At 40.3% G+C, this 19,648-nt stretch overlaps 1 protein-coding gene across 1 annotated transcript in view; it reads left to right on the forward strand.

Moving 5' to 3' along the window:
* LOC133346580 (tight junction protein ZO-1-like) overlaps window positions 1–19,648 on the forward strand; it is a 66,143-nt gene that overhangs the window by 5,209 nt on the left and 41,286 nt on the right. The window contains 4 exon segments of the mRNA XM_061558242.1: window positions 14,789–14,845; window positions 15,557–15,681; window positions 17,590–17,692; window positions 18,154–18,673. Of these exon segments, the coding sequence (XP_061414226.1) occupies window positions 14,789–14,845; window positions 15,557–15,681; window positions 17,590–17,692; window positions 18,154–18,673 (805 nt within the window).

Consider the following 19,648-nt stretch of genomic DNA (forward strand, 5'->3'; position numbering starts at 1 on the left):
GGCAAAGCATGGAATGCCGGCCATACGACCAAGGACATTGTTGGTGACATCATTGTTTGCTGACAGTAATTTTATACGATTTGCCTGTATGCGGCTGCTGTCACGTGATGCAAAAAATAATGGCCTATGTTTACGCTGCCACAACCACCAAACTATACTCATTTTAAATCCAAATTAATTTTTTCTTTGTTGCCTTTCCCCCTCAACCGTATAAATATGAGTACACAATGATCAACGCAGCAGCGAAAGAAATGGTACAATAATTTATCTCACTTGGTGTATTGACAGCATGAATTGCTCACTTTAACATTCGTAGTAATAACAAAATTGTGTTATTGGCGCATGCTTGAACTACAGTACATCAATAATGCAGCGAGTGAGATTTGAGCTTCTATTGCATTATTTCAAAATAAAAAAAACATTGCGGTATTTTCGACATTTGGCCGGAATTCAATACGAGATGAGAACGTATGGCGTGTGTGCTCACCACCACCACCACACGCGCCACAAGTTTTGTCACTGAATTGTTTTTGGAGGAGCCCTGCATCGTTTTATTTGGCTCGCCAGCCAGAGGAGTGCTTCCCGATGGTCTTTTTGATTTTTTCCCCCCGAAAATACAGTAACGGTGTGTTTACTTGGGCCAAAATATTTTAACCTTCCACACTTTCCCCCCTCCCCCCCCCTTTGTGCCCTTGCAACATCAGCATTGTCGAGTAAATTAGTTGTGCAAGTGGTAACACCGAAGCAAGCAGGAATGATTAAATCGGTGGCCGGCTACTGATGATGTTGAGAAGGCGAGTCTTTCAGGTGTAGTGGTAGTTAACGACTCAACGAATACAGGAAGTGATGTCTGCTGATAGCATTCCTTAATTGTTAGTTTATAGATACATTGCAGGAATCGTAAATATGCTTGGACATATGTTGTTTCGGGATTTGAGAAACATGAAACTGGTTGCCGTGTAAGGATATTCACATAATGTTGAATTTTATTGTATCTGTTTGATGTAAATCGACGCGCATGAATGGGTGTACTTATATACACGATGCATATTAGTGCACAGGAGTGTGCGAGTTACTTGAAAAACGTAAGCATATTTATGAAGGAAAGAGAGTTTGTACCTGCTGTTTCATCGGTGTGAACTTTTTGAAAAAAAAGTACTTTGTTATTACCGTAACACTCTGAATATTGGGAGCTTCGATATCAGACGAAGAGCCCGGTTTTGCACAGACACTGTGTACGTTGTAAATGCCAAAGTGATTGATATTTGACTTTCATAAACATACGGATGTATTCAATGCGAATGACAAGAATGTTACGCGGTATCATATTGCCTTGATATTTTATATATCCCGGAGGAAAAACGCTCGGAACTAAGCGTATCCCATTACTGCATATACATTTTTTTACTCCATTAAGTGTTTCAGTTTTTGTTGTCTTTATTGCAGCACGTTTGACTTATTTATAACGAAAATTGCATTGGCAGAATGTTACTGTCCACACATGAAGGCCCCCCCACCCCACCTCCGGGTCCGTAATAATGTAACAAAAACATCTTCCGCATAAAATGTCATCTTGTCTGATTAAGGTCAGCAAGGTTATCAATAATTTATTGCCGAAATTGGAAACGCTGTCGCCCGGCTAAAACGTTGCAGAGAGATTGGATTGCAGCGAGCTCGGTCCAACTCGTTTGGCCGCTCTGCTGTTTGGGAACACTGGTGATGTTTTTTGGTTGTTAAATTACTCTTTGCACACATATCAAGTTCTGTATTAACTGGTATACCGTATGGCAATGAATTGAGTAAAACATTCGACTTCCGAGTTGTCGTTTTGTTATTCCGCAGTTATTTGTCGACTTCACTCGGTGCAGACCGCTCGTCTTCTGGGTCATATCTATCAAGATGCTTTAAACTCTTGATTATTTTAGTTGAAAAGTTTAATAAACAAGAGCTTTTCGGGGAATGAAAATGCGATGGAAGCACTTGTAATCTTGTTCCGATACAATATTCTTGAAATCTGTTTACACATTTTTAAAGTGGTATGCACTCTACCCTGAACACAATCTGATGAGGTCTATAAGATCTTCTTTTAAAAAACAACAATATTAATGTGTTTTGAAATGCTCGGCAATGTCAAAATATAGTTTACATTTTTTTACTTGGTTCTTTTTCATGCCTTTTGCTGGCTGTATTTATACGTTTGTAAAATTGCGAGGAAGCCGAAGCATTTATAACTTTAATTGGATGGTAAAGTTAACGTGACTTTACCGAAAACATCTAAAAGTATGAGTCCTTACTGTCACGAAAGCTTCAAATCTAGAATTATGTTAAAGTTTACTTGTCATGAGCGATTGTTTCTTACTTTTTGGCCACAAAATTAATAATTTACCGACTTCAATTATCTACAGTTTTTTGTATTTTTCATTAACTATAAATGCCATGCAAATGGTGTTTTTAATGAATGAAACCTTGTTTTACCTTCATAGGTAATGTATGCTAACTACACAGTGCTTTAAGATTGAGAAATCGCTAATCACAACTAGTTTTTTTCTGTTAATGTTGAACTGAATTCTGTTGACAAATGTGTTCTGAGCAAGCTGATAATTGTTCACTGATGACCTCATGATGTGAGCTGACTAATCTAGCAAACTAATTGGTATTGTACGTGCAATGGATTGAAGCCCCACACTGCTTTTAAACCCAGTGTCAAACGCATCTGTGGTCCCGTGTAATAGAAGATGTGTTGAATAGAAAGCACACCTTGATGGAGGCTTAGGCAAACCATATGCTGTTTATCCACACGGGTTCTTTCTCAACTTGCCCTGCTACTGCAGTACTTGTTTACATTTTAAAGATTAAAATGGCGTATCTATTTCCAGTTAAAGTCTTGCTCCCATTATTGCTGTCATTACAAGAGCTCAATCCATTTGTATGTCTATGAAATGCTTCACGGTAATGAAAAGTCAATTTTAATTTTGGTTGTTCTTTAAAAATGTCAATGTTCTCACCAGAACGTGAAAAAAACTGTAGTTTAATGGATATTTACTCTGGCTAGGCCTCTGGACAGTTTGTAATTACTATCATTTTGTAATTTGTGCTCGTCTGTGCTTACTCTTCAGACAATTGGTAGTCAATAGCAGAATAGGGATTCGTGGTATATATTTTGACCAGGCTAATGACCTGTCAACTGTAATTCACTAATAAGGTTGACACTCGAAACCAAGATTTGTCCTCTTGTGACGTGAGCTTAATAAAACCGATCTTTTAGAAGAATGCAGCTTGGGCCTCTGGGTGGTAAATCTACGTAATCTACGGAGACGACTTGTATAAATAAGTGTCAGTTTATAACAGATAACACTAGGTGGAATTTTTTTCTGTTTTTATTTGAATTAGGGACGTTGGTATGTGTGTGTTTCATCACCATCACCATCTTCACGACCGTCATCCTAAGGCACATGGCTCATCGACGAAGGTTGCAAGGTTAAGACCTGTTCAAGGGGTCATCTTAACCCTTCACATCCTCAGATCAATAAAACGAGTACTACAGTACTTTGTGGGACGTTAACAGTGCTTTTTTCTATGAATAGCCAAACCTCTGCCCTAGGAATGTGATGTTTTTTACCAGTGTCGGCACAGCTGTTAAAATGAGATTGACCAGACCCCAATGATAATTGAACATGAACAGGAAACCACTGACACTATGTTGTATGAAAAGTGTTCATGATAAATTCAATTGCGTTTTAACATTGTGAAGTAAGGTTTTAACCTACTGCATTTGTTATTACAGGAGCATGTCTTATCCATTACCCTATTACCTGTGACTCCCATTACCTGCTGGAGACATTGGATTTTTCAAAACTCATATTACCTAATGCCCAATTTTTCCAATTTTCCACAATTATGTGCATTTCCCCCCCATAGTTATTTGCTGAATGTGTCGCTATTGTGCCTTTTTCTACAGATAACAGGCCTTTACTGACAAAATTATCCCATTATTTATTATTTTCCCATGTGTGAGTGGAGTAAAATCATGGTTTTCTCCATGGATTTTAGGATCCACTATATTTTGACCCACATCACTCACCTAAGGATAAGAGGTATTCTTGTGTACTGTGTGCACTTTAGGCTTTCTAAGAATCCTCTGCCAAGGTTTACAGTTTTGTATTATCCACGTTTTGCTTGTTAACTCAAATACAGTCCTGTGCTGTGATTAACTGCATGTAAAAATGCAGTTCTCTCAGTTTTGGGAATCTTAGAAATACACACTTGCACGAATTAAAACTGTTTATTGGCATTTGCAGTCCATGTTGACTTATAAAACAAAGTCTGTAAATGCAGCAATGGAAGTGCTGGCTTTCCTTTTACTGTGCCTTTTAGGACAGGTAAAAAGGATTGAATATCTCAAAGAATGTTTGGAATTTACATGACCCCGAGTTCCCCTTGGCAACCCTTATCTACTGAGATAACAGTGAGCAAGCTTTATTTAAATATTTTTGTTTCTCAATAGAAGATGTTTGGCTGCTTTGTTGGCTAAGTATGGAATAAAAAAGCACCTATTTGGTGACGTAGTGCCTGCCACTTGACATTTTCGTGAGGGTGAAGAATGTGGACATTCTGCAGACAGATTGTGGTATTTACGACTAAAACTTTGTTTTACTAGGTAAAGCCCACTGAGCTTAATTACCTCTTTTTCAGAAGCGACCTTGCCACAAATTTTTGGATCATGATCTCTAGTTTTTTTATTTTCGACTTTAATACAATGGTAGACTAATCACTGGTGTTGTTGTGGAGAATATATATAACGAATTAAGCAGATAATATCCCTCTTATTTGTCCTTCCATACAAAGAGTAAAAGTTTATTTTTTGCACAATCCTATCGGTCACAGTCTTCTTGTGAGTCATATTTCAGCAGTATTGGTTTAACACGGGGAAACCGGTCCAGAATGTCCTTTTTTTTCCCAAACTAATGCTGAAAAAAAAAATCACTTTTGGATGTCCACGTGGTTGATGGGATGTGTAAAATAAGCAACACTTTTCGTGCGGAGGGAAATATATGAAAGGAAGGCTTTATTGTCTGGTTATTTAAGTTCTGATTAAAACACTGAGCCTTTGTGTATCACTAAAACAATCTGCCACAACCTCAATGTAGTAATGTACAGTTCAGTCCCTCTAAATGCATAAAACTTGTATGGAATTAAGTGAAGAATACTGCTTGTGTGTACAACGTTGCATAATGCTCATGAAAAAGAAAACCATTTTCCAAGAATCTCTTTTTAAAATACAATGCAAATGATTTCCATGCTTTAATATGCGAAACAATTTACATAGCTGAGTCCACTTACTGTCATGATTTAGGTAATGTTATGGACTGTTAAAGCAGTATGAAATGCCCAATTGTGGTTGAGCTGTAGCAGATTGGCATGGCGATATTTTATTGTGTCCGCCAAGTAAGCTCTTGAGAAAATGCCTTGACCCTGCTGCTCTTACGTTTTCTTCTGAATGTATGGCATAATGCAGGCAAGGTTATTTAGAGGTGTTATTCTTGTGGCTGGAGATTCCTAGTCCACTCAGCAAAGTTATTTATAAAACATAATTTAATATTGGTCTTTACAGCAATCCTTACAATTTCTTGTCGTTGGGGTTTGTTTCAATAATTTGCATTTTTATTCTCATTGGGTTTTAACAGTTTCATGCTGTCAGCCCAATTGCTATACAGTACTAGCATATGTGATTGCTACATATGGTGGTTGTCCTGTTGAAAACTGGCCCCTGCATAGGACAATTGAAATTCTGCCACTCGCTCAGGACTGCCAAACTGTGCTTATTGGAGCTTGTGAACATCTATCTTCGTGGACGGACACACCTGTTTTTATAAAATATAAATTTTAGCATATATTGCATGCAGTATTTCATAAAAAAATCGATTTTTAATATTCCAAGCTCATTATTCATGGTTGAACACGTAGGCTTTCGCGACCAATATCCATAATACAGGTTTTTTGGGTAAGATGGCGTAAATATAAATGTCGTTGATCCTGCCACCACCCGACACAGCCATTTAATCTGGTTGCCGCCTGATGAAGCTGGTTGTAATTACTGGCGAAATGTTGTACTTCAATTGTAAATGTTGTGAATTTTCTCTCCAACACACCGGTGTGCTGTACTAGTAACGAATTGGCATGTTCTGTGTACGTGACAAATCTTGCTAATTGGCTTGGCGGGTGGTGGTGGGTTTAATTACACGTTTATATATTTACGCGATCTAACCCCAAAAAACCTGTATTATGGGTTATTCATGGTTGTATACAGGCAATGCCACTACATGCTCCTACTGCTCCTAACATTAACCATCTTCAACAATGTGAGATAGATTGAATAACATTGTTTTGTTGGTAGACTGGTGGCCTGTTTAATGACATGCGAGTGGAGACAAGTTCATTGATGGGATATTGGCAGATGCTGTGGAAGGCTTTATCTCACCTTGACTTTGAAGAATCGAGCCCATTGCCGTGACTGAAGGTTATGAGAAGGCACATGCTTGTAGCAGTCACGTTACCAGTCAAAATAAGTAATTCAAAACATGGTGCATAAACCGACATAGTCGTTATTTAACACAGCAGTGTAGTGTGATTAATTTGTGTTTACATGTTGTCAATTGAGCAATTTGCATAGCAATTCCCACTTTATGGCAGGTTGTTAATTCTTGTGAACTAATTTGAGCACTAAAACTTCTAATTAATTGCCTGTGGCCTTGTGTTCCCATTTCTGTAGCCCCTGAGAGGGTGGCGTACAGTGCGATTTGACTGGAGCTTAATGATTCTGGCAGGTCGTCCGGCTGTGTCAAGGGAGGATATCGCGCTGTTCGGGGTGATCTATCACACTCAATCGAACCATTTTGTGCCAGGGGTTGCTGTTTAGTCTGCGTCCACAGTGAATGGCAATGTCAGCAGACATGCGATCCCTAAAAAACACAATAGGTTATCGTGCTCATTTGGTATGTTACGTGCACGCAATTTTTTTTTTACACTTGTGCGCTGAACTCTTTAAATGTGAGTTTGAGTATTTGTAAATCTGATGTATATGTTCTGCCCGTTTTTGTCAATCCACTGCTGGATGAAGGCCTCCCCCAGCGCTTGTGTGGGTCGTATTTGATCATACGTAACAAGGCAGCTTAAAGCGGGTTGGTGAAGGCGGGAAGCATCGGTGCGGAAGTATAGTTCTACAATAAGTGTATCCACGCTGCCCACCATGTATTTGTACAGTCCTATGAAAACTCGTTTTTGCGTGGAAGTCAAATACAAAGTGGATTTGGTTATTTCATAACCTAACTACGGCATGTCCTATACAGTAATGTAAGGCGTGAACTTCTTTCGCACCGTACGTAGCCAACCGTGCTAATCGGGGGTGCGGAAGGACATGAAGCTAAACACGAAAATCAGTTCTCAAGTATTGTGCAGCTATTCAATCGGCAGGTCGCGTGTGGTGGGGTAAAATGTGGCTGTTCTCACCTCTGCCAAGAGGCCTGGCCAGTGTGAAATTATGCCAAATACCCTCTAGAGCAGTGGCGGCTCTTAACCAGGGGTGCGAGATGCCCTTTCTGCGGGTGCCGAGACATGCCAGATCTTTTTAGACGGTAAATCATTGAACACAAATTAAACACAGGCACGTAAGTACAACTACTTTGTTTCTTCAAACCTTTATTAATAGTATACATTTGTTAACGATTGAGAACCAAAGGGGGGTGCAAGGCTGCAGTCAAGGTTAAGAACCACTGCTCTAGAAGGTTCTCTGGAGCTTCATCTAGTGCAGGGGTCGCCAACCCCTGGGCCACGGACAGGTACCGGTCGGTGGCCTGTTAGGAACCGGGCCGCACAGCAGGAGGTGAAAGCGGTGAGTCCGCGCGTGGCCTGCCCCAATTATTTTATTTACCACTTCCGTCCGCGCCTCTTTCCCACACTGCACACTTGTCACAGTTTTGGCAAGCCCACAAGCTCTAACCCCTAGCCAAAATGAGTAAAAAACAAACGTCGCCGGAGAGCTTCTTTGAAAAAGGGGAAAGATCCAATGATGACCCCCCCCGCCCCGTCCGTGAAAAAATTCTCTTCCACGAAACCGTTCCGTGGTGCCGAAAAGGTTGGGGACCGCTGCTCTAGTGGATGCCCTTTCTCCAACAGTGGTGTTGAGTCAGCAATTTACAGGGTTGCATCTTTGCCTAAATAGTACTATAATGAAAATAATAATCAAAGTTTTTTTATATTTTTTTCCAACTAAACTATTTTCTATTTTAGCTAGCCCCACTGAGCTATAGAGTAGCTCTTTTTCAGTAGGGACCTGGACACAAATGATAGCTCAACGAAGTGGCTGATGTGGAAATGTATGAGCAGCCAAATACTCTAAACGCATGTTTCTAAATGTGGAGGGAAAAAATCGGAGGACCCACAGAAGAACATGCAAATTCCAAATATGTAGGCATCTTTAGAGTCCTAAAGGACTGCATAGCTTTGTGGTTAGCATATTTCTCACTAAGCCAGTTTATACACATTCAAACTGGAAACTGCCCATCAGCAACATAAGTAGGACTGCATTATAAAGTAAGAGCACATTCTGTTCTGTAGTAGGGTGCTGCGTTTTAGGCAATGGTCTCTCTTCAGGGTAGACATTTGAACTGTTTCAGTAAAGCAGCTGTCTTGTGTTACCAAAGTGTCTGAATGAATATTAACACTGTAAAACGTAATTTTCAGGAGTTTGCTCCTGTGTTGGTCACGGAGCCAAAAGCCAACATTTATTAAAGTATTTGTAAGTGTACAGATTTATAGATTGCATACAATAATGGTAATTAACTTTATATGCATATCCACTTTGCTAAAGGGATTAAAATGCATGTTGCATCTCAACATTCTAAAGGGGTCATGTGGAAACTCATATCTTTACTTTTCTAATGACTGAAATAAGCATTTCTTTTGCATACAAAGAGGTATGTTTATCATTGTTAAACGAATTATTTTTTGATACTGTAGTTGGTGCACAAATAATAAACTTTACACATTCGTCAATAACGCTGCTTTAAAAGTAAAACATGTAATAGGTGACGTTTTGGGAAATTGCCCTTCTCAGTTATGTGCAATGAAGAAGGGTCATTACCAGGAATGTCGCCTATTATATATTTTTCTTTTTAGACAGTACAATTGATGAATGAGTATTGTGTGCATTCTTGTGGTGGTTAAGTTAACAGTCGTGTACTCATGTAACTACTAACCTACATGCAATATCCATATGTTGTGCCTTCCATTACCAAACCAATCATGTGTTATTATAATTTGGTCCAGCAGATATTGAGCAGGCGCTAAATTTTATGTTCCATCTGTGAAGTTTTTGAGCAAAGGCATACCGAGCTCATTTAACGTGCATCAAATTATGATTTTTTTTTGGGGGGGGGGAATGTGCGATTTAAGGCAGGGTCTAAATCTCTTAAAAATAAGGATGTTAGTAAAGTGGTCAATTTTGGTTCACAGCACATTCAGGAAAGTGGCCAGGGTAAACTACTTATTCGCTATCTGTTCCTTGCAATTGAGTACTTGACTTTGCAATCTGACTGTTTTTCAAGTGCTCTGAATTGTACTCTCAGGCGTTCATTATAGTGTATGACATTTTCTGGCTCTTGGACATCTGAAAAGTAGAGATGGTTTAAACAAGCAAGGTTGACAGGGCATACTCGGTATTTCCCCCCAAACATTGGTGCATATTTTTTAGTTTGAGACAAGACTTTTTGTTCCAGTGAAACTTGACATTTTCTCTCGCTTGTAAACATTATCTTAAAATGACGAACTTTGTGTAATGTTCTCTGACTGTTATTTTAAACTTTTGGCATTATAAGAGTACAAATCCACTATAATACGGTACATTTGACCATTTGCGTCGTGGATTTCAATACAATACAGTGCAGTATTGCTGTGACAATATCTGCATAGAGAGCTCTGTTTAGCTGGCGAAAGGGACTGCAAGGACAATTGGAGACCTTTCCCCGCTATGCTTGTCACGTGCGGCAACATGTGTGGAACCTGCTTATGGCAGTGGTGCTGAGGAATGCTGGATATGCGTAAAAAAACTGGTACTGGCTGGGAATGTGATTTATTTAGCTTTTTGCTGCGGAGCATAATCTGCTGGGTGAGTTGATGCAAGTTGAGGGGTGCTCATGTCTCTCCCTCCCTCGCCCGAGCCACAAACCCCCCCCCTGCCTAGTCCGCCACAGCAAAGCCCTCCCTGGCTTGTTCATGGTTGGGGCCTGCCTTTTTAATTTCCTGCCCCGTGCTCGGGAGCACTCTGGGGGCTGCATCCATCATTCTTTGCTATCGTGTGCGATGAAGTCTATCAAAAAGTGGGTGGCAACATTGACAGCCGTAAAGGGTGTGATGAGAATCGTAAGTAGCTTGAGGTATTTGTCTCAATGCTTCTATAAACTGCACGGATTTATATGTAAATAATGTAAAGGAATTTAATTGTACTATATCTTGTACTTTTTGGGAAGCATGTTTGTTTTAAAAATGTGTCATCTTGTGCCGGGAACCACCATATATTGTTTGCGTTATTTAGTACATTTTTGAATGAAGTGGAAATTACAAATGTTATGGCTTTATCCAACTGCATGTGCCAGTACCCACCGTACACGAGTGGTTGAGAAAGAACAGAATGTTGTGGATATCAGATACAAAATCTAATAACTTTTGAAGGTTTGAAATGTATTGCTGTTTGATTTTTAAATTGCTCCTGCAAGAATTTTGTGAAAATAAATGTACTTACTTTTTGTGCTGACATCAAACAGAAAAAATGCCCGCTTTTAATTTTGCAGGAGACAACACTGACACAGGGGCAAAAATGCTTCCAAGTTGTCTACTCAAATGATATGCTGCTCTATGAAATACGATGTACTGACAGGAAGACCAAATGGCAAACATGGCTTGAAAAAATATCAGTGTTTTCTGTGCTGTAAAATGAACATAATTCTATCACAGTTATTTTGTCGTGTAGTTGCTTTGCCAAAAAAGATGACACTTTGTTAAAAATATATTATTTTACATCATATATGCATACATATGAATTAATTTAGGTATGATGATTGCTTGTGTTGCAGTCGAAACGTCGTGAGAATTTTTATTGTTTTATATTAATATTTTATTATTTCCCTTCTATGTGACTTTACCGAAAGAACCAAGAATATGAATCCCTGCAGTCACGAAAGCTTTAAATAAAAATGTATCCTATAATTATGATTTGATGAAAAGTAATATTTATTGCTGCATTAACTGTGCCAGAAGGAAATGCAATTGATATTTTCAGAAGTTTAGCATATTGATGTGAAGGAATCTGTGCTTGCGGACCTGATGATGAAGAAGTATGTGATATGTAATTTCTTATTTCCATAGACGGGAATTTGCTCATTCATGATCGCAGCCTGCTGAGGGTGTACACATCTCTTAGTAACTGACGAGTAACGATGACATCAAGGGGACTTACATTGCACAGTTGAATTCCTAAAGCAACGTTACTGAAATGTTGCTTACATAATGATGAATAGCAACATTGGCAAAACAATCACAAGTGTGCAACTGTGTTTAACAACAGTTCTTTGCACCACTGGGCGGTGATCACTCAATCGTACCATGTCATGGGACATTGTGACAGTCACTTTTTGAAGTTGACAAGTTTTGATGGACTTGACATAAATAGCCCTGGGGTTTCTGGCCCTCTCGTTATAATAATTCCTCTCTGCCCTCCAGCCAGAGATGCTTATAACCAATAGAATAACATCGTGCTCAATGTGCAGTGAATCGCAGCTGAATAAGTGGTGTGTGCATGAGCGGCTCAAGTGTACGCATGCTCGTGTGCATGAGCAAATGTGTATGCGCACGTGTGTTAGCGTGCATGTGTAGAGAGAGTGAGGGAGGGGGGGTGGTTTAGAGGTCCAGGGGAGTGTTTGGGTGGATGGTGACCGCCAGGCTGCATGCGGAGTTGAGCGCTAAGCCTTCCTGATGAAATCCCAGCTGCACAATAATCCACGCCCCAATGAGCGGTGCACGCGGCCTCGTACGCACGCCACCAGTTGTGGACAATTGCATAGGCCAGCAGTTGCACTTAACATGCGCGCACACAAAAAGCACGCAAAAATAGATTGTTTTTCACACATACAGGGCCCTATGTACGCTGGGCATCTTGGCACTTTATATCACATCTCAATTAAAAAATTTCAAAGGACCCTCCAATAGCAGCTGTCCCTGCCGGTACGGGGCGATGAGTATGATCCCAATTGAGTCACGCATACGTGCAAAGCAAAGTACATTTTCACTTTAAATTAATCTCTGGTGCCTTTATGGCACAATCTGCCATCTATGGCGCTATTACTTTGAATAAAATAATACAATAATACGAGAAAATATAACATCTGTTTAAAAAAAATGCAATTCAAAAGCACAAACACAGTTCTTAGACTATTTTCCCACCACCATCCTCCAACACACCTGTCAGTGCATAAAACATGTGGTTGTAAGTTAATTGTTGTAGGCAAGCATATAGAGATGTGTTTTTAGTCGTAGTTTGAAGTTAAATATCACTTGTAGTCTGCATAAGCTGTTGGGGCAAGTGCTATTGGCGAGGACCTTACGAGAGGGTGGTGTGGCCATACTACGCCCGGCGACACGTCTCCCAAAGTTGGAATAGTTGTGCACCTCACCAGGTACTCTTATTTAAGGCTGTGTTGACCAGAGGGAGGCCCAGAACTTGTTTGGACATTTGCCACGATATTGGCCGTGGACGAGAATCAAAATCGGAGTATTTTTCAGAATATTTATTTATGCTGGAGGGGAGCCATTGAGCTCTGAAGCTTTTTTTCAAAGATGTCCAGTACATAATCTAACGTAGGCCGTGGGTTCGTAGAACAGTACGTACTATCCACCACACTTGCACGCTCCCACTGAATTCCTCGCCTATCTTGTCATATCCTCGCTGCCTCCTTATCCTTTAGCCACGCCGACAACCAGCATTCTTATTTTTTTTATTGTATTTCTACCGACGTGACTTTACCGAAAGAACCAAAGAGTAACCATCATTCTCTTACAGACAGCAATAATCTGAGCGAAATGTGTGTACACGTACACGTTTCTAATTGGTTCTCCTCAACATTCGAATCCAAGTTTCCGTTAAAAGTTTTTGAGGTCAAGGTGCCAGGATATATATCAAGTACAAGCAATTCTGCATGTTCTGAAATGTCTTGGTAATGAGTAGCTTTACACATGGTAGTGGGCTGAATGTATATAAAAAAAATGACCATTTATAAAGGGCCAGAAATAAAGCATTATGGTGATGTTTTTTAAATGAGTCCGGTTGCTTTTATAATTAAGGAGTTATTTTCTTTAACCAATAATTGCTGCTGTGACTGTGGACTGTAATTGCATATTATGGTACATTATGTTTTTGTTTTTAAATGCAGTGCGGTCGATTGCTGAGTCGTATGTGGTCGGCACTGCGTGGGCACACCCAAACCTTTATTACCACCTTAGAAAATATATACTACGGTGAAAATCAACTTGCATCCATGACTCTGTTACCTACAATTCCTATTAACGACAGCTCCAAATTGACAAGTTAAACATCCTATTATCTGCAGATGTGTGCTTCCTAATGCCAACGTTTTTTTTTCTGTTCTGGAAATGAGGAACGTTATGGAATGGAGTGAAATTCATCATTCTCCGTTTTATATGTCCACGGATGATCACAGGATATGAAGAGTTTCTTTATATGTACAGATAATAGAATCCATCGGTAGCACTCCCTAAATTTTGTGGACATTCACACGTAAAATGTGTATGGGGGTGTAGTTTTTCATATGTAGTGCTTCATTTATAATGCAAACATAGTTTTCCATAAAATACTGCATGAATAATAAATGTGGTTCATACACTATAATGCAGATGGTTCGTGGTATGTAAGCACACGGTAAAAGTTAGTGCACCTGATGAATGCACCTGGCATGAGTTGGGGGAGAACGCGTTTGACCTAATACAAGCCACTCGTGCAGCATTTCTGAGGGGTGACGTTGTCTTTGTTAAAATAAGACAGACCCTCTCACACAGACTCTGTTCCCGCTCCCAACTAAGCCATCAATTAGGAGGAAAGGAGGGGCACTACTCATTTCCTCTTCACTGATTCGCTGTCTGCTCTGAGTTGTTAAGTCGGCTGGTGCTCCCACTACTCTGAGCTGGTTTGTTTCCTACATCCATGATATAATGAACAAGTTTTGTGTCCGTTTGTCATTTGTATCCCAGTGTGCTGAATGTATAATTTGCCACCAAGGTTTAAAAATACACACTACTGTGGAATTATGTCAGAAGTCACTTAAACTGTGTAATTTAGATAGATTAAACTATGACAGAGGTGGGGTAAAGAATACAATTGCGAAAACAGCTACGTAGATACATTCTTCAGCTGCGTCATGTGCATTTGTGTGATAGTGCGTCACCGCAGCGTTACATATGTGGATCAACATTTCCCTGAAATTCCTTAATCTTTCGGCTTAATTTTTTTTCTTCAGATTATGGAGGGGGATGGTAGAAAGGCTTTGTGTCATCTTTTGTTTTGCACTCTTTAGATGCCTGCTTTATAATCTTGTAATGTCCCTTTTGATCGATCGGCAAGATCTGCCACACTGCAGGGCGTGTTCAAGTGAAGTGGAACATGTTTTCGAGGTAAAATTGTGTTTTAACGTTCGCTTGCCCATGTGGTGTTGTGTCTTGATCATAGAGCCCAGGCATGGAGGAGACCGAGATATGGGAACAGTACACCGTGAACCTGAACAGGGTGAGTCAATGTTTACAGAGGCTGATGAACTCCCAGAGCCTTGGGGCAATGTTTTGTTTGTAAACGGTTGGGACATAATGGTTATAATAATTATCTCATTCAGGTAACAAAAGACTTAAATTATTATATACCGTGACCAAAACACTTTATTTTGAACAGCCAAAAATGTAAGTTCATGCCACACAAAATGGAAATTCGCTATTTTATAACACATTGATTTTCATAGTTTTATATGCTACGTGGATGGTAACGTCGACAATAAAATTTAATTTTAAATACTTTTTCACTCTGTTTAAACGTATAGTCTGATTTATGATGTTGAAAACCCCGCAAAAAAAAGTTTTTTAACAAATATAAATTCTGTTGATAAAATGTTTGTTACTTTCACTACTCGGTAAGAGAAACGTTCATTTCTGGGACCTTTTTGCCAGTATGAAAAATAAGAATAGTTTTTACACTTTCTGTCAAGAAAACAGGTGTTAAGACATTCAAACACCAAATAGGTATTAACCGCACTTGAATATATTATCAAAGCATGTTTGTTTGCATATTTTGTCACATGTACGTGTGGTTCATGCAGACTTGAGTCCTTTAAAACATATCTGTTTGATGTTTGAACATCTTAACACCTGTTTTATTGCCAGAACCGTTAGAGCTTATTAATATTTTTCAAGACAAACATTGTGTTTTGTAATTGTCCTCTCATCCTAGGCTCCAGGAATGGGCTTTGGGATTGCCGTGTCAGGTGGGAAAGACAACCCTCATTTCCAGAGTGGGGAGACATCCATCGTCATCTCGGATGTTCTGCAAGGAAGCCCTGCAGATGGCCTGCTCGAGTAAGGACAAAACGCCTCACCATGAAAGTCATATGCTTGATAACAGGATGGAGCTACTTCCATCTAAAGCACTGCTATTCTCTAAAAACTTAATTTAAAAATAATCTACAGAATGCTGACCAAGTTTCTTAGTAAAACAGTTTGCTTTTAGACAAACAATGCTTATATTTCCACATTTTGTTTAGTTGTGTGTGGTGACACGTGCCTATAGTTCAACAACCTATAAGTGGAGTGTAATGGATTGGCTCGTGAAACCTACCTGCGGGGGTCATCAAAGTGCCTGTAGGAAGCAGAATACAAATAGCTGTTGACCTTATTCTACTCTTGACATGTATTACTTTGCTCTGCATGCTTCAGTTTCCTCCCATCTGCAAAATAATACTCAAAAAGGAACTGGCCAAACATCTGAAAAGCCACTCATGGAAATTTGCTTTGAGCGTTGGGGAGATATAAATGCGAAAGCTTTGTCAAACACCAGTGCGACTATACGTAAAACACTTGACCCAATCTTTGAGCATAAAAGTGTGAATGAAGGTCTTGTTTTTTTTATGCTGTAATTAGTAATGCCTTAGTTTGACATCGCAGAAGGGTGCGTGACTCAGAGATGGAAAGGTTGCGATTTATGAGTCAGGTCGGGAGTCTGCATCGACCCCCAGGGGTGATAAAACGAAGACCGCTTTGGTTGTACTGATAGGAATGAAATATCTACCACTAGCTGAAAGCAATAACAGATATTCATTGCACCAAGCTAATTTGAATCGACACACTGATGGTGATATTCACAGGATTACTTTAAAACCTCATGTGTTCATGATTCTCAACTGAAAGTGTTTTCTAATAGCACAAGCTAAAAATAATTATAAGCTCATAATTATCTGAAAATGATTGTTAGGCAATGCTTGTTTATGTTGTGTTGAAAAATTGCCATCAACCATTATTCTCCCAAGATTCAATCAGTTCTTAACCCAACATCCATTTAATAGAATAACAAATACAATGTTAAATGGGCTCATACATTTTCATAAACTATATTACTACGCCTTACCACAGTTTTTACAATTTAAATAACCTTGCGATAGTCCCTTTTTCCTATTAAATGTAAAGCGTATAACATCCCTTTATGAAGAATAAAATAAAGAAAACAAATCCCGCCATTGTTACTTATGCAGCTGGGGACCAAGTCTAGTTTGGAAAGCTTCCTTTTAGTTCTGCCGGTGCAACCTTGTGATACAATTTCCTGCACCAGCAGAAACATCTGGTATTAAAAGGACAACGTGAAGACCTAAAGTTAAATCGTGGGCATTCATTCTTTATTCATATTGTGTTAGCGTGTACAGTCTTAATGTTTAACTTGCTATTAAAATCACGGAAGCATCTGCTGCATTATTCATGTATGGTAATGTAGTATTCACATTTTGCACAGTGATATATGATGATGTGTGGAATACCACATAGAGATGATAGCCCCGACCAATCGATTATGAATTACTCAAAGTTGAAGTGATTTCCTGCTAAAATAAAGAGTAGAGGTCTTCTCTTTACAACCCTGAGTTGCTGGGCTGTAACTGGAAGATGAGCACCACATTAGGGCGAGTCTATCAATAAAAAAGGCCACTGTTGACTTTCCCTGCAAAGTGTGTGATGATGATGGGCTGAGTCGTCACCCCAACCAGGATTTTAATCTGCAAATTTCCAATTGTGAACTGTTTACCCTATTTCCAAGCCATCTGACCGGATGTGAATGTTTGTATGTGTGTAGTACAGATGTTTTGGTGACTTGGCATGGTTTCATGCTGTCAACAAAACACCTGAAATACATGTGGCTACAAATAAAAACATTTAATGATCAGAAAAAAAATATGTTGTGGTTGAATTCTTACAGGGTCTGTATTTTGTTTCTGTGAACAGTGAGAATGACAGAGTGGTCATGGTGAACGGAGTGTCAATGGACAATGTAGATCATGCATTTGCTGTCCAGCAGTTGAGGAAAAGTGGAAAGACTGCACAGATTGTGAGTACATTTTCTTTCATGTTGCGAAGTTAATTTATTAATTTAGCAGTTATTTATTTTTCAAGAGTCCACCAACCAGGGGAGCTCTGGACTTGGGAAGGGACCTTTCCTGCCTTTGTCTAATTTGTTCTTAAATCGTGCAGCACTGGAGTTTGTCGTTTCCTTGTGCAAAGACGGAATTTTGTAGAACAAAGAACTTCCCGCTGAGCTGCCTCGCAAGAATATTTAGTCGTTTACTTTAACGTTAATAAAAATGGACGATTCTTTTGAAGTCGTAATAAAAGTCTTTTTACAGTAGCCAAAACTGCTTGTAAGGAGGTACATTGCAGTCGGTTAATAATTATATAATTAAAAACATTTTCCCACAATCCGCTACATTAACTTAAAGATTTTTAAATACAACTTTTTGTTCCACGTATATATCGCATTTTCACCATTTTGTTCTGTTTCACTTTTGTCAGACGGTGCGTCGCAAGAAGTTGGTCCAGATCCCCATTTCGCGACGGATGGACCCGCAGCTGCAGCCACGGCGCGACCTCGACCGCTTGGACCACCAGCGCCACCACGACGACGACGACGACGAGGACGACGACATGGACGTGGGCTTCCATCCTGACGACGACGACGACCGCCGCAACCACAGGAGCGGCCGTAGCCCCGTCCGCTCGGGCCGCCGCAGCAGGGAGTACGGCCTCGACCAGGTCGGGAGACGCAGCAGGGATCCCAGCGTTGACCGCGACAATCGGCGCAGTTGGGAGCGCAGCCTCGACAGGGGGGGGGGCGGCGGTGGCGGCGGCGGTGGCCGGCAGCGCAGCGTGGATCGGAGCAGGGAGCGCAGCCTGGATCGCGATCGCGCGGCGCCACGTGGACGCATCTGGAACCAGGGCCGCAGTCAGTCGATGGGGACCCTGGACTCGACTTCGCCCGTCCGCCCGCAACGCCCCATCAAGGTCACGCTGGTCAAGAGCAAGCCCTCTGAGGGTGAGACGCCACTGCGTTAATTATAATTTAAAAAATAAGTCTTCGCCCCGGATGACGTGCAAATCTTCCCCATCTCTCTTGCCCCTGGCGTCCGTTGTCAGGGGAGCCTCCTTTAACGCCGATAATTAAATCTGGACTCGCAAGTGATTTGCCCGACCCGCAGTGAGGGTGGGGGGACGTTACATTAGTGATAACAGTGGTGGATTTAACCAATGTGTGGCTCCTTTTGTGCTGTATTTTTGTCATCCGATTTTGGCTGCACGTTCTCTGTTGACGCATCGGCTTTCAATAACGGCGACACACATGGCCATGCTCACACTTGCAAGTGCCATATCTCGGTGCTCGTTTCGTGCATGCTTTTAGATTCGGGAATTAAATCAATCTCATTTATGGTGGTGTGTCTCGCCATAATTGAGTGAGTGCATAGGTAGTACGTGGGTGCTTTGGTCTTATTGCAATTGCTTTTTAGATTTGCATGCACATTTATCACGTGTACGAATGAATAAGTGTACTCTTGCATATGGAATCCCATGTGCACGTGTGCTTGTGTGTGCATAATTGCAAAGTGCCACGAATTCATCTCGCGAATGTACAAAATGTAGCCCCCACGGTCCCGTTACCTTGAGGCTTGTCATCGGACAATATATTATTGCAAGGTTCTCCCAATTTTCACAAAGGCAGTAGATACGCTCGTTCCACATTAACCATTTCTTGTGCTGTCCCTGAGGTTTCTAACTCGTGCCTTATTTGCTTACGGACATGTCTATGACTGAATCTCGTGTTTGTATATGTTGGTCCATGTGTAATTTTTTTTTGCCTGTGAACTATGAAAATTAGAAGTGTGCTTGAAGTCGTGTACAAACCCATCTAAAAAAAAACTATTTCATCATTAACACTGTTATAACAATGTATATTGTGTTTTTTGGTTATAATGGAGTGTTAATCGCAGAGGTGGTGAGTTGATTTGATTCAGCA

This window comes from Lethenteron reissneri, chromosome 24 (assembly GCF_015708825.2).
Source record: "Lethenteron reissneri isolate LAM-NWPU_2019-01 chromosome 24, ASM1570882v1, whole genome shotgun sequence".
Classification (NCBI taxonomy): domain Eukaryota; kingdom Metazoa; phylum Chordata; class Hyperoartia; order Petromyzontiformes; family Petromyzontidae; genus Lethenteron; species Lethenteron reissneri.